At 39.7% G+C, this 14,912-nt stretch overlaps 1 protein-coding gene across 1 annotated transcript; it reads left to right on the forward strand.

Annotated features, from left to right (window-relative positions):
- The first annotated feature begins 7,549 nt into the window (after positions 1 to 7,549).
- On the forward strand, positions 7,550 to 13,687 carry LOC131979598 (leucine-rich repeat-containing protein 3-like). Its single transcript, XM_059343638.1, has 2 exons — positions 7,550 to 8,172; positions 11,331 to 13,687. Exon 2 carries the CDS (start codon positions 11,675 to 11,677, stop codon positions 12,473 to 12,475), a length of 801 nt encoding a protein of 266 aa, XP_059199621.1. The 5' UTR covers positions 7,550 to 8,172; positions 11,331 to 11,674; the 3' UTR covers positions 12,476 to 13,687.
- The last annotated feature ends 1,225 nt before the right edge of the window (positions 13,688 to 14,912 follow it).

The following is a 14,912-nucleotide window of genomic DNA, read 5'->3' on the forward strand; positions in this document are numbered from 1 at the left end:
ACATGTGTTCAGCATTATTCATAACTACGAATAACACCAAACAATGTCAGATGATAAATCATTGTTCTGCCGATTTGCTTTGTGCCATGCATGAGTACAAGGTGTGTTTTATTACATGTCATTCCTGTCCCACACAAACAGCCCTGGATGTAATACAGCAGCTAATCAGACAGTTACACCCCACCTCCCCGCCTGTGGATGTTATTAGCAGCTAATGCTCTGCTCCCCTGGACACTGCTACACTCACTACGTAATTGTGATGAATAGTTCGAAACTAACGGCTCCACTCATCAGTATCTTGACCCCCTTCAAAAGAGATGAATTTACTTTGTCAGAGAAAATCCAAAGTGATACACTTCGATAAGTAAGTAGGCGACAAGAGGTTGAATGGACTGGAGGCAGCCGACACGGGTAATTTGTCTCTTCTTAAGGCATTTGGAGATCATTAAGGGGCAGGTGAGCAGGCAGATGAAGGGAAAAGGCCCTCTGGTGACAACTGGACCTGTGGCTTTTGCCTGCTGAGTAAATTCTTCCCTGCTAGCACACACACACACACACACACACACACACACTTCAGTCCTTTATCTTCAATGTCACAACCAACCGGTCATACATCAGCCGGCCATCTCCCCTGGCTCTTGCCGGTGTTGGATGAATGTGTTTTGTGTGTGGAGCTGTTATTAGTTGTCCCAGTGGCAATTACAGGCAGTTTGTCCTAAAGTGTGCATAATATAAATAGATGGTGATCATTAGAAACACTTCACCGCGGTGTTAATCACGAGACAAATGTAGAGTAATGCCATCTTATTCACAGTACAGTATCCCACTGAACCAGCCCCATAAAAAAGGGAAAAAAAGGAAGTGTTTCGTGAAATCCTGACATAGAGGAAATTCTACTGGGACTACATTAATCACAATAAATTGATATGGAGGTAAATGTAGTGCTGTTGTTCATCTAGATGAATAGCTGCTTACTCGCACCTCCTCCAACCCTGCCGTTTCTCTGCCTGGTCCCTTGAATTGATTGAGGTTAGCACAAGTCGCTGACGTGGAAAACCTGCTGCATCTCTCTGGCAGCATATGCGTGGTATTTCTGCTGCTTCCGAAACAGCTGCGCTCCAAATTCCTGACCTTGGCTTTCTTATATCTCACTGTCACAGTCCACACATTTCCTGCCTTAGTAGGTGTCTGTTTTGGCAGAAGGAAACCACCAGTGATCCCTATTATGACCTTTTATCTAGCCAGACAATGGGTGAAATTTGTGTCTGAATGTCTGTGTACTCTTGTGTGTGAGAATCATCAAGCTCAGCAGATATATCTCAAGATAAAATCCTTCCTCCAGCTGCTTGTGTTGTCTGTGAGCAAGGCTTTTGTATTCAACTTAAACATCTTTGGGCTTATTCATTCTAATTTAGCATAATATTTACATCTGCTGAAGCCCTCCTTTGTTGGGTCTAAGTGAATGATGGATTGGTGATGATTAGCGGCCGTGTGTTATATAAAGGAGAAAACAGATTTTAAAAAATGCTGTGTGCCATTCAGAGCCAGTTAACTCTGAATGGGAGCGATTTATCCAGATTGCTTGGAGCTACCCTGCCCACCAGTCTGTGAGCGTTGTTTTAAGTCTAGACTGCACCTCAAGTGGTTTGAGCATTACTGCCGCAAAATATATTTTATTGGCCCTTTACCTGAAAGCTTTAAGCCACTTTTACAGTGATGCATCATAACTTCTGGATATAATGCCTCACAGGTCAAAATCAAATGGCAATCTCCAGGCCTGAAAAGTGAAGCCAGTGCAGAAGTGGTTAAAACCTCTATTCTTTCTAATCACCAGCAAGGGGCAACTCCACTGGTTGCAAAAAGAAGTCAGATTGTATGAAACTTGATAGGAAAATGAACCTACTTCTCACTTGATTTATAACCCAGTAAACATTTTCAGATTAAGCTTCTGATATCAATTGTTAGTTTCAAGTCTTCTACAAAACAGCATGATGTTCATTTTGTACATTTTGGTCCCATTTATAGTACAATGGATGGTACAGCAAGGTATGTGTATCCGTCAGTGATGTCCAAATGAAGCTTCATGAACCATTTTCTGAGCCCCATATAGATGGTCTTCTTGGTTTTAAGAAAAAGGTCTCAAGCTTTGACCCTTCCAGGGTGTATATTCAGTTCATCAAAGTTAATTGTTTGCATTTTGGTCACTTAAAAATATCAGCGTTCAGGAGTTTTGTTTTCAACACAGGACTCTGCCTTTCATTTAAAATAACTGATGCCCCTTGCTGACCAACCTAGCTAGCTAGCTAGTGCTGGCATTAGATGATAACATAGTGCCCTTTTGGCTCACAATCTGCTCAGTTTATGCACTATACTTGCAAAAAATGTTAGCCAAGAACCAAGATGGTGATGGCCAACATGCTGAACTTGCTGCTTCCAAACCGGAGTCCACAAAACAATTTTTACACAATGGGTTGATGATAAATGGGTTTTTAGGGACTAAACCTCCTGAGATCATGCATTTTCGGCCCATAAACTGAAAGTAAAGCATCGCATTAATCATGATCTTAATTCTGCTCAGTGCTTGACAATCAGGCCTTACCTCTGCTCTATACAGCAGAGGTAAATTAACCAATTCACACCCTCTTATCAAAAGTCTTGCATTCTCACTCACAACAACATGGCTGCCACTGCAAAATACAAAGAATGGGGGGAAAACACATCAATTGACAACTTACTGAGGAAATACTGCCAGAGGCTGACTTCTCGCTGATTGATTTGAATGTCTGAGTCACAAAATGTCACAGTCTGAAAACTCAATAGAGATATTTCATGAAAAGGCAAGCTGTTATCATCAGATCTTACATCTAAATCAGGATCAAATTTTATTTTTTTAACATTTGGATACCATTTGCACAGGACAGACTCTGTAGTGGACTTCCACGACATCAGCTGTGACACCCTCATATTGGATTGGTGTGTGAAGGCCTTTAGTGTTTTATGGTGCCATTGAAAGCTGCATTTTTCTCTTCACCTGCCTTTTGAGCTAATAGAATTCCCCAGATGAAGACAGTAAATCATGGAGCAGCTGAAACCGGACCCAAAATCCTGCCTGTTTATTTATTGCAGAACTAATAGTGAAAGTCAAAGCACGCTGTGGCCTGGTCACCTTGGAAATATGATGTTCACTTTTTAACCTCCAAAAGAAGTTGGCCTCATACACCATGTCTTTGTGTGTTGTTATCTAATCTAATTAAATCTTTCTAATAAAGATTTTCCTTTTTCGCAATAGAACCAGAACTCAGTCAGTTCATGAACCCTAGATTTAATTAGATTTTTGCCACCGGGGGCAGTGCAGCAAGCTGAAAATGCAACATTGAAAATCATTATTCTTACAGTGTCGATATGGTAAATGGCTATTTACACGTCCAACAAATAAAGCTCATCTTTGGGATACATTTGGGGCACCATACCAAGCCGCCATGTCAATCTAAATCCACTAATCACTTTCCTTTTGGCTCTGGTTTTGGTTTCCACCAACTCTTGAGGGAAATGTCTGGCTGTTTAACTACTTACCAAGTCCGCCAGCTTGTAACTAACTTTGTTTGTTTACTGTTTGGTGCTAAACAGATAGTGTATCAGAGATATTTTTAACAACTGGAAAAAGCTGTTAGAACTATGGGTGGGGAAAAGGATTAGAGAACAGTGGGACTCTCATTGGGAATTCAAATTCAGCATGCTTTCAACCCTACGTCGAACTGAGAGCACCACCTTGTGGGCTCAGAAAATAAAGAAAATGGTTCATGACACTTTATTGGGCCACCACTACCCCTAATTCAATACATGTCCGCATGAAGGGTTCCTATGATATCCAATTAAATATGACAGTTGCGTTTAACATTGTGAATAGTTGCACTCATCGCTGTTTTAAACATGTGAGATTTTACCATTTTAAACATGTGGTTAACGTTGTAAAACGGGAGTATATAATTAAGTTTAGACAACAACAACAAAAGATCAGGGTTGGCAGTTACATAGTCAGATATCTGGCATAGACAGTGACCAAGAACATCACATATTTACAGATGGAAATTCATTTACAAGTTAAACTTAACAATGTTGACTTTTGAATTGGCAGGGTACATGAACACAGCCCATCCACTACCACTGTTACCAACCTTCAATGGACCTTCTCTGTCTTTATCTTACATCGCCTCACTTCCTCATTTCTCTCACATAGATGTGCCACTTGAAGTCATCCCTTTACAACAAATGTCAATATGAGTCATAATAAACTGCGCCTCCTGGCTCACCATTACATGGATTATCTACAGATTAGACTGCATCTCTTCTCATTGGTATAACTACGAACAGTGAATGAGAACAGCCTGTCTAAAATGCATTAGGGTTTACCATCCTACACCGGGTTCAAGGAGTTCAGTACTGCCACATATAGCACAATTCATCATGCCAGCTGGAACACTGTGGGTTTGAGACTGTGGGAGGACCGGCCCCATGAAGAACCTGCACTCCTCCGTAGCTTAAATGACACCTGGAACATTGGGACCAGCTGACCTACATTTGAATCACATGGGGAAGCAAATGGAATTGAAGTGGTTGGTTAAACTCACTTTTCTAAGCCCATATTTGCTGTTTTTTGTGTTCTTGTCAAGGTTATCTGTAAGATTGAAACAACAGTGTTTTTATAACCTGCACTAAATTTTAACAACTGTGAGATAAAGGCCTGGTGTCAGACCCAAAAATAGCGCTTTATTTTTTTTTTTTCCATTTTTCGAGTCTCACTAATTCATGAAACAAAAAACAACAATGCTGAGTGCTTCACTGCATGTGCGGTCGTGTACAGTCAATCTGTCGAGGTCACATTAGATGTGACCTTATTTACCATACTGATTCAAATTGTACTCATGTTGACACTCCTCCAGTTTCTATAAATAAGTGCCGGTACATGTTAAATATGTTGCATAACAATCTCTTCAATAGCTTAGAGAGTATTCGTATTGGCCATTATTTGTTGCGGACATGCATGGTGCGTTATTCAGTCATAGAGAGTCACAGCATTATAGCCTACTTTGCATGCAGTGTGTGTGTGAAATAACTTCCACAGTTTTAATAGGGCAATTACCACCAGAATACAGTGCAGACCTCCAAGCTCACATCTCCTAATTCCCTAACATCCCGTCTGTTTGATACAGCACTTGGGGTGATTAAAATAATCAATACATCACAGTTCAGTGTGAATGGGCAAGGTCCTGAGGTGAGGTGTTATACAAGAAAATTGATTCCAAAAATACCTCTTTGACTCTTTAATAGTGACTTTGTCACTGCATTATATACTGTGGGACTTGTAGTGGTTAACTAATTGATATCACCATGACACTTCTTCAGTTGATTACTTACATGAAGATGTATTCTGAAAATGTATATGTGTAAATATGCAGATGAGGCATTCACTTGTGTAAATATGTGCCAATATGCATAAATGTCCAGAACAGAACTCAGAAAACTGGAAAAGACCAGTTTCAAAATTATTGTTTCATTTTTTTTTTTCACTTTTACAGAGGGAAACCTTTTATTTTTCCTATAACCAGAAAATACTGTTAACAGCCATGAAAATCGATTTTCTCTGTTTTTTGGAATAAAATATGAACAAACCCCTTGGTAAAACATTCAGATTATAGTTATGTAAGTGTTTTTAAAGTGGCAGCCCAGTCCCCGGCAAACTATTTTTGTATCGAACGTTTCTGCAAACAACAGAAATGGATAATGAGGAAATATGAATATAGAAAACCATGTAGGGCCGGCATCAGGCGGATGGTTGCAGTGAATGACACCAACCAACCCAAGATTTTCAACCGGGAGACTGGTGTTTGTGTCCGACTGTTGGAATTTTTGAAATCAGTATACAGCATAGTATTGCGATATTTTGCGTAGCGATATTATATTGATTCATGGCCGCCAAGTATCGATATTTAGCGTTCAAATGGCCGGTGTGCTGTTGCGGGCTCAGTTTTAGGAATATACTGGAGATACTGGTATCATATGAAACTAGGAGATCAAAGGAATATATAAGCACCATGTGCAGCATGGTGCTTATAGATGGCTTTTTATGTTTCATTCAAAAAAAATGTCAGAGCAGTGAAGCTTTTTGAAAGGTTGATAAAATGCTGCAGTTGTTGTCGTCCATACATGTTTGATATCAGTTCAGTTCAGTTTGACTGAATACTTTGTTGGTCAGTCTGTGGGTTTGGCTCTCATTGTGGAGAAATAAAAAGACTGAAGTGAGATGAACAGGCTGAGAATTTTCTCTTATTTGACAAAACAATTCTTGATTGAATTAGTGGACACAATGCAGTTAAACAGTTAAATCGCAATATATTGTATCGCAATACTCACCATATCGCAAAATGCTTAAAAAATAATATTGTATCGGGACTCAAGTGGTTTTGGTTCCTAAACTTAACCAAAGTGTTTTTGGTTTTCAAAACAGCTCTCGTCACATTTTTACAATGTACAATGCGGTTGTTTGTAGAGTGTTTAAAGCCATCACATGTCACAATTCAGCTGGGATTCAGCAGTGTGAGAGAAAAAACAAATTTTGAGAAAACAGCCTTGAGAGATTTGTATTGTAAAATTCTTGTCACAAAAGATAAGGGTAAAAAATTTAACGAATAAATATCACTTTGAAATGTACCCAGTTGATTTCTTACATCAAGACAATTCTTTTTTGGAGTACACATTTTCTGAAATGTTGACCCAGGTGTTGTCTTACTTGATTTAATCCTCTGGTGTCTGTGATTGCACCAGCGTGATCAGATCATGCAACGTTTTGAGCGCCATAAAAAAAAAAAACGAGGTCACATGGAGCGCTGTTGTCAACTTCACTCCAAATTACAGACTTGAAACTTTCATCAATTTTTTGTTTGATGCTCCTCGGTCATGAAAAACCAAAGATATGATAGCACAAAAATATTTATTCAAAAGTAGGATGGGACGAGGCAGGCAGTGCATTTTACAAAATGGAAAAAAGTGGTTGAATCAGCTCACACTATCCCTATAAATATACATGTTTTTATGGAAATGTATTGTATATAGCTGTATTACATTTGAATTTCATCTTTATATGTTCATATTTGCAACCTACGTTTACATTTACAGGTCCAAAACAGTTCATTGAGCATATTTTAATTAATAGTATAATTTTATTTCAGATTTCATGTTTTTTTTTTGTATTTTTGTGCTCAATGTGTTAATAAAGTAGGTTAAAGTGAAAAAAAGTCAGATCATGGTGAAGTTGTGCTGAAAAAATGTATACCAAACATCGTCATAGTCAACATTCTGTATGTGGTATTTAAAGGGCAAATAGGCACAGACCACAGAGGGTTAAGACATAAAAGTTATTTTTTATCACCGAAATACTTGTGATAAATGTTTTTTCTTTTGTTTTGCATGTGGATTTTTTTTTTTTTTCTAAAGATTTGGTGTCCTTATTTGTGGTTAACTGAGGAGAGAGACGAAGGGGACGTTGTGGAGGCAGAGCAGAGGGGAGGGGCAGGCAGGGCAGCCAGGGAGGAGGACAAACAAACAGACAGACAGACAGGAGGGGGACTGGAGGAGGAGGAGGAGAAGTGCCAGCAGAGCAGCAGTCCGATCCACGCGCTGCCATACCGGACGGGACTCCTTCTGGCGCCGCGCACGCGTAAAATGCGCACGCCGTTTAGAGAGAGTGGTGCGTGATAAGTCGGGACCGGTGCGGCTCCTGTAGACCTCGCCTGAACACCACCACCACCACCTCCATCAACAAGTGTGACTGTCGTGTTGTGTTTCACGAGAAGACACAAAAGAGCAGGAGATATGATTCAATCCACTCGGAGATTTCATAACTTCTTCCGCGCGTGCCGTTTTGGAACTTTACCGTTTTCCTCCGTATTCCCTCGCGGACATGTGAACGCTAGCTGACTGTACTTTTTTGAAATCTAATTTCTTTTTTCTTTTTTTTTTGAAAGAATGTTTTGTGTTCTGCCTTCTTCTGACGATGATACAGATGTGATATGAACTACAGCTGCACTACCGCTCATATCTCTGCTTACCTTTTCCTGCCACAGACTGGATTAAAAAAAAAAAGTAGCTATTAATGCATTCCAGGATCCAACTCTGGTAAGTCGGCCTGTATACCTCCACAACAAGTGCACTTGGTAATTAAGTCATTAGTATGTGTATATTTAGTAATGTTTAAACCGCATGTTAATGTGATTAAAATCCGCAATATTACAAAACGCCGTGAGACTGCTCACGCTGCATTTAGGCAGCATTACCCTGATTAAACTGTAATCTATGCCAAAGGTATTCTTTCATACAGCTTCAACTAATATCCTTATTTATGTTTCTTTTACTTCCTCTGTAGCTGTCAAGTTGTTTAAGTGAAATAATGTATTTGCTTGCAAAAAAATACACATGTTGCCTATTTTATTTGCCATCTGATTTTATTTTAAGAGAAAAAAAACATGTTGCAGGAAACAAAATATCAGAAGCTGTAGCACAAAATGCACACTAGGACACTATGCATCATTAAGTAAAATAGTGCATATAACATAAATGCAGGGTGTTTTAACCGCCCTTGTGTGTGCAGATATCCACATCTTGTTCACACCTCCTGCTGATCAGACTGATGAGAGGGGTTATTTAAGATGAGGATGCATGTGTGAGAAAGAGCAAGTGTGTGTGTGTGGCTTCAAGCGATAAGGCCCTTGCCAATGACAAATGGAAAAAATCTGAGAAAAAAAGAGAAGAAGACACCGGCTCCATGGGGCGGATGACCTCGAACACAGCAAGGGGCTCATTGTGAGATCAGTTTAGCCCACCAGAGGGTGCGCAGTCCTAAAGTGATGATCCTCCTGCAGGACAGATGGAGTCATTTTAGAGCCCTCAGCTATTCTTATCATGTGTGTGTGTGAATGGGAGACAGCAGCGCTTGAAATGAGGGAGCTGTGCAAAAAGATCCCCCTCATTGTTGAAGTCAAAGGGAGATAAGCTGTTTCATTGTTGTGATTTTTCCTTTTTGTCCAGCTGTGACATAATGTCATTAATATTGATATGCGCTGAAGTGCTCTATAGCATCAGAGAATCATTTCATGTAACGTTTATAGGAGACAATGCAGAACAAAATTAGGTTTTCTTAATTGAATGAGAAAATGCTGGCGATGACCCATGAGTGTGCCGCCTGCTTTATGAGATTTGCTGAAGTGAAATGGATTTCTTTCTATAATCACATTATACATTTTGTAAACATTGTGGGAATAGCATTTACTCAGCTCAATTTGGGAAGACAAAAGCACTTGCCAGTGCACTTAGAAAATAAGTTATCCAAGCAGTAGTCACTGTCTGGGTGTTTTTTTTTAAATGTAAACTGACAGCAGCTATATTTCAATGAAGAGCTAAAAAAATTTTTAGAATGAGACTGTCCTCCCCACAATAAACCACCTCGTGTGTCATTTGTACAGTATTGCATAGTAAGACCTATCTCCACAGTCCTGTGTCAGAGAAAGGTTGAGCTGTGGCTATATATCATTCAGGGCTAACAATTTGGCTTGTTTGTATTTCTTTAAACCAATCACAAACGTCTAAGTCCCGACTGTGGTGATGGTGTCCCCTGCAAAATAGGCAGCAGAAGGGGAAGGAAAACTCCATCTGAAATAGCTGAAATAGACTCTTTGTACAGCAGCTGAAAACTTGTAAGTTTGTAGTTAGAAGGCGCCTTCTAGTGGAAAAGCAAAGGCGAAACTTTGACCCAGGAGACTGGTGGTCGTTTCCCGTCTGACACCAAAAGTCAAGTTTCAAGTTATATAACTTAACTTCTATGTATAGCTATAATCACACCTGCGTCACGCTTTTACGTCACCTACCTGACTTCTGATAGTTACGTCCATTTATTTTACTTTTCTAACCATCCTTTCCTACGCCTAACCGCATACTATTTCCCTAACCTTAAACAAGTAGTTTTGTTACCTAAACCTAACTAAACTATAAAAATGTGTTTAAAATGGTGATCGTTTTGCTTAGGTAGAACAATGTGTTGATGTCCTGCAACCGCTGAGGTTGGTATGTCGAAGCTATGATTGCTTTAGCCTGACAGGACTGGTGGGAGGTCGCTGCTGAATGTCTATGACATGTCTACATCACACTTTTACCTCCCCTCTCCTCAACTACACCGATAGATACTACTTCCCTAACCTTAAATGTTTGAACGGCAACTGTTTCATTAAGGCAGGGGTGTCAAACTCAAATACACAATGGGCCAAAATTTAAAACTTGAATAAAATCGCGGGCCAACATTGAACAAATAAACCTTTTAAAATATACCAAACATGTTTTGCTTTAACATTGAATATGGAACCAGCAATGCTAATAAACATACAATATATAACTAAATAGTGCAGACATGCAAATCAAATTTCAAATAAAAAGCACATCAATGTCATTAATTTATTAAATAAAAATCGTATGCCTCTTTTCTATTTGCATCCTTCTGATTTAAATATCAAAATAAACTTTTTCAACAGGTTAACAAATTCTGCCTTTCTTTTCGGGAATTTTTGGGAAGGGGTAGCTCGGAGACAGCTGTAGCTTGAGGTTGCTATGACGACTGTCACAGAGGAGCGCGTTTCTGGGTCCTGTCCTGATTGACGCGCCAAAACAACAGCAGGGCATTGTGGGATTTGTAGTATTAGCGGTAAATGCGCCGTATAATACCGGCGGGTCAGCTTTTATAGTACAATAATTATATAATATTTTGGTATTGCCTCGCGGGCCAGAGTTTGACACCCCTGCATTAAGGTATGACAATGTGTTGATGCCCTGTAACCGGTAAGGGTGATATGTCTACCGTATATATTTTTTCTGTATTGTTTCTACCACAATATTGGCCAAAACTGCATTACGGCAGGATTAAAGTAATTTGGATGATGCTTTATGTTTGCATTCTTGCACTTATGAGTGAAGCTGGAGAAAACTATAAAGGTGCTGTTTTGCTAACAGGGAATATACAAAAATAGGCCTCACCATGTGATTACTTCATTTAGGCTATTTATTTATAGAATAATCAGAAAACATGCTATATCGTGACATTTACATTATCGAGACATGAAATGACAGAAATTGAAATAGAGGATTTTGGCCGTGCCACCTTGCCCTATAGGGCACTATTTTGGAAATGCTCCTGTGGGTCGTATTTGAGGGGATAAACAAATGATAAATGTTGTTGATGTATAGTTCAGAGGACTTGTGAAGAATAACACTATTCTCTTTGTTTCTTTCAGTTCACATCACGACATGTTGATTCCAATGTCTCTTACCCTTCTCCGAACTCTGAATTTTTCAACGTCATCACAATAAAACCGAGATTACATTTCCCTGCTGGAATATGCTCAGTGAGCAGCTCGATTTTTCAAATGAGCTCTTTTGAAATCTGTTTAAAAAAATAATATAAAACAGATAAACTTTGAAGAACTATCTCAAGATAAGTCCTCATGCTGGTGTAAATAAACTTATAATTCTGGCATTTTGCAAGCTAATGAAGCGGCAATCATCATTAAATGCCAATAAACAGGTGGAACTATGATTGCTTTTGCCTGACAGGACTTGTGGGAGGTTGCTGCTGAATATGCAGGGCTTAGCGGCACCTGATATGCCCAGGAAATTCCCTATCTTTGATGGCTTTGCCCTCTTATGGGGCTTGCTCTTTGGATTATTCATTGCAAGTGCACCAGTGAAGGCTTGTCCCGCCAGTTGTCACTGTATCGAGAAGAGTGGTATGACCGTGGTCCAGTGTATGTCTCGCAACTTGGAGCACATCCCACCAGATCTTCCAAGAGATACTGTTGTCCTTCTTTTGGCATCCAACCACATCACCCACATCCCCAACCACGCCTTCAAAGAACTGCACTACCTTCAAGAGCTGGACCTGTCTAACAATGACATTGAAACTGTGGACCTCGGAGCTTTTCAGGGGGTCACAGACAGCCTCCTTGTCCTGGATCTATCAAACAATCGCATCCAAAGTGTCCCCAAAGAGGCGTTTGCGCGTCTACGAGCAAAAATCAGCCTCTCGAACAACCCGTGGCACTGTGAGTGCACGCTGCAGGAGGTCCTGAGGGAGCTGCGGCTGGACCCCGAGACGGTGAACGAGGTGATCTGCCACACAGCAGTGCAGGAGGAATATGCAGGCAAACCGGTAATCCAGGTGCTGGACTCAGGGATCAACTTCTGCAACTTTCACCACAAGACCACCGACGTAGCCATGTTCGTCACCATGTTCGGCTGGTTCACCATGGTGATCGCATACGTCATTTACTATGTAAGACACAATCAGGAGGATGCTAGGAGGCACCTGGAGTACCTCAAGTCACTGCCAAGCAGCTCTCAGATCAGCAAGGACTTTGACACCATCAGCACTGTTCTTTAGCAGGGCCATATGTGGACTCATGTGGTGTGTGTGTATGTGTGTGTGTGTGTGTGTCTGTAAATATGTGAGTAAATGTGTCTTTATGTATAAAATGACTAGAAAGCTGTTGCAACACATAATCACCACTGTTTCTGAGCACATGATTTAAGGTCTTTAACTGACTAAATGGGTAATTTTCGATTTTTAAACCCCGTAGGTGATAACTTTTTTTATATATTATTCCAAAAGAATTATTTCAGTGTTATGAAATATGACTAAATCTGGCTCTACAACCAGAAACAAGGAAACAGTGATAGCACAAAATAAACACAATAGTCGTAGAACTCATATTTCCATGAGTGATGATGGTCTAGACCGTAGAGATAAATGTTCCCACTCTGGTGTCGATCCACAGTGTGATTGAATTTGGACTGAGATAAATGAGGAGGACGACTGTGTCCCCCAGTTACTTTGTATTGATTGATCTATGTTCTTCATGCCACACTGTCAAGGTAAAGGCCGTTTTACGAGACGCAGAAATAGGACATGGTATTAAAATTCAGTTTGCATAACAGCCCTGCCTCCAGTAAACCTGACACAAGAAACTGACCCAGGAAATAAGATTACTTTGTGCAAACTGTGTCACGGACCATACATGTGCAGCTCTGATGTAAGGATGTCCGTGCTTAAAATGATTTTTTTCTCTATCCTGAGATAATGAACTCATCATTGCGAGAAAACAAGCTTTGTTTTATCGAGAAAACAAGCTGTCTCCTCAGGATAATGAAATGATTAGCTTATTTTCTTGAGAGATTTCAAACATTTCATCATCTTATGTCAAGGTAATGAAAAAAATGAAACGTGTTTATTTTAGTGGCATTTTGCTGCATTGAAGGCTTTAGGTTGAAATGTATTTTACACAGGGTAACAGACTGCTTATTGTAATATGTGATATAGAGGTGTGAGGATGAACATGGCAAAGTACAGTTTTTTTCCAATTTGGTACACTAAAAATTGTCATATCTCTAAAAATAGGAACTCTTATTTTTTCTGAAGATTTTTGGATCAATTATCGCTTTTTAATTAGTGATGGTAAGTAAACAACTTTCTGTTGCAAACATGCATTCATGTCTAATGTTCACGAGCTGTTTCATTGTGCTTTGGTCTCCACAAACTCCTGAGAACAAAATGTCTCACTGGATGTTCAACTTTCCTTAATTACCTGTGTGTGTGTGTGTGTGTGTGGTTTAGGTAGTGCAGTGTGTTTATTCAAGCTCATTACTGACAACAGCTTAATGCTGCTGGTGAAAGGGGTTTGGTAAGAGCAACACAGTTAAACTGGAATCATGCATCTTTGAAAATAAACATAAACTCATAAGTGTTAAGTGATCACAGGGGGTGACACAGGAGCTGACGCACACAACTTCCAAATCGCAGAACTGTTCATGTGGACCTGTGCGTCAAGCAAGTTGATTCATCACGCATTAGGAGGTCGAGATGTAAAAACGTGAATGTTACACAAGCCATTCGAACAAGCTTTATTCATGTTCGCCTACATGCAGCCTGGAGAAGCATACTTCCAGTTACAAAGTGTGGGCCATAAAAAACTAATTAATGAGCTATAAAACAGGCTGTAAAGCTCACAGTTCAGAGATAACGTTCTGTGATCCCTTTCACATTACAAAGTCTTTTGATTCAATATTAAAGCTTGATATGAGACCCTGATACAAAAGTGGTGACCTCTGAGGAAGGTTAGAAATGGCGACTGTAGTCTTGTGAAAAACATGTATCATAACAAGACAACATATTCTCATCAACAGGTTTGTATGATTTCTTTATGAAAACCTTTGCACCGCAGTTCGAATGATATCCTACGAAATAACGGCTGATAGTCACATTGGTAATGTGACACTGAATATGAATATGATATGGTTAGGCAACAAAACCACTTGTTTACGTTTAGGGAAAAAAAGAACTTAACTAAAATCTCTGAACTACTGGATGCAGGTACACTGGTGACCAACAACAGGACACGGACACTGCCACCCACCTACCCTCCCGCCAACTCTAAATACGTCTGCAGTCTGAATTTAACACAAACCTACAAAACTTTGGATACCCAAAATTCAGTGCTTTACTTTTTGTAGTAATACAGTACGAATTGTTTGGGCTGCCTCAAAGGAGGAAGTCACTCAGATGGATTAATGAAAATACAGGAATAAGCCAGGGAACTGCTGTTTGTATCCTCTGCTAACTAATGTAAGTAACTTGGTTATGTTTAATAAAAGATCATGGTTTGGGTTAAAATAAGTAGTTTTGTTGGATAAACCTTACCAAGTAGTTCAAATGAACCTATTTTAACCGAAACCACAAACTTAACAGAAGGCATGTTCATGTTGTGTGTGGATGCTTGTATAGTAGGTCAACATGATTGATTTTTCGTAATCAAGGAATTTAA

This window comes from Centropristis striata, chromosome 10 (assembly GCF_030273125.1).
Source record: "Centropristis striata isolate RG_2023a ecotype Rhode Island chromosome 10, C.striata_1.0, whole genome shotgun sequence".
In the NCBI taxonomy this organism is placed as follows: Eukaryota; Metazoa; Chordata; class Actinopteri; order Perciformes; family Serranidae; genus Centropristis; species Centropristis striata.

Excerpts from the sequence above, each read along its gene's own strand:
- LOC131979598 (XM_059343638.1), top strand. The coding sequence starts at position 11,675 with ATGCAGGGCTTAGCGGCACCTGATATGCCCAGGAAATTCCCTATCTTT.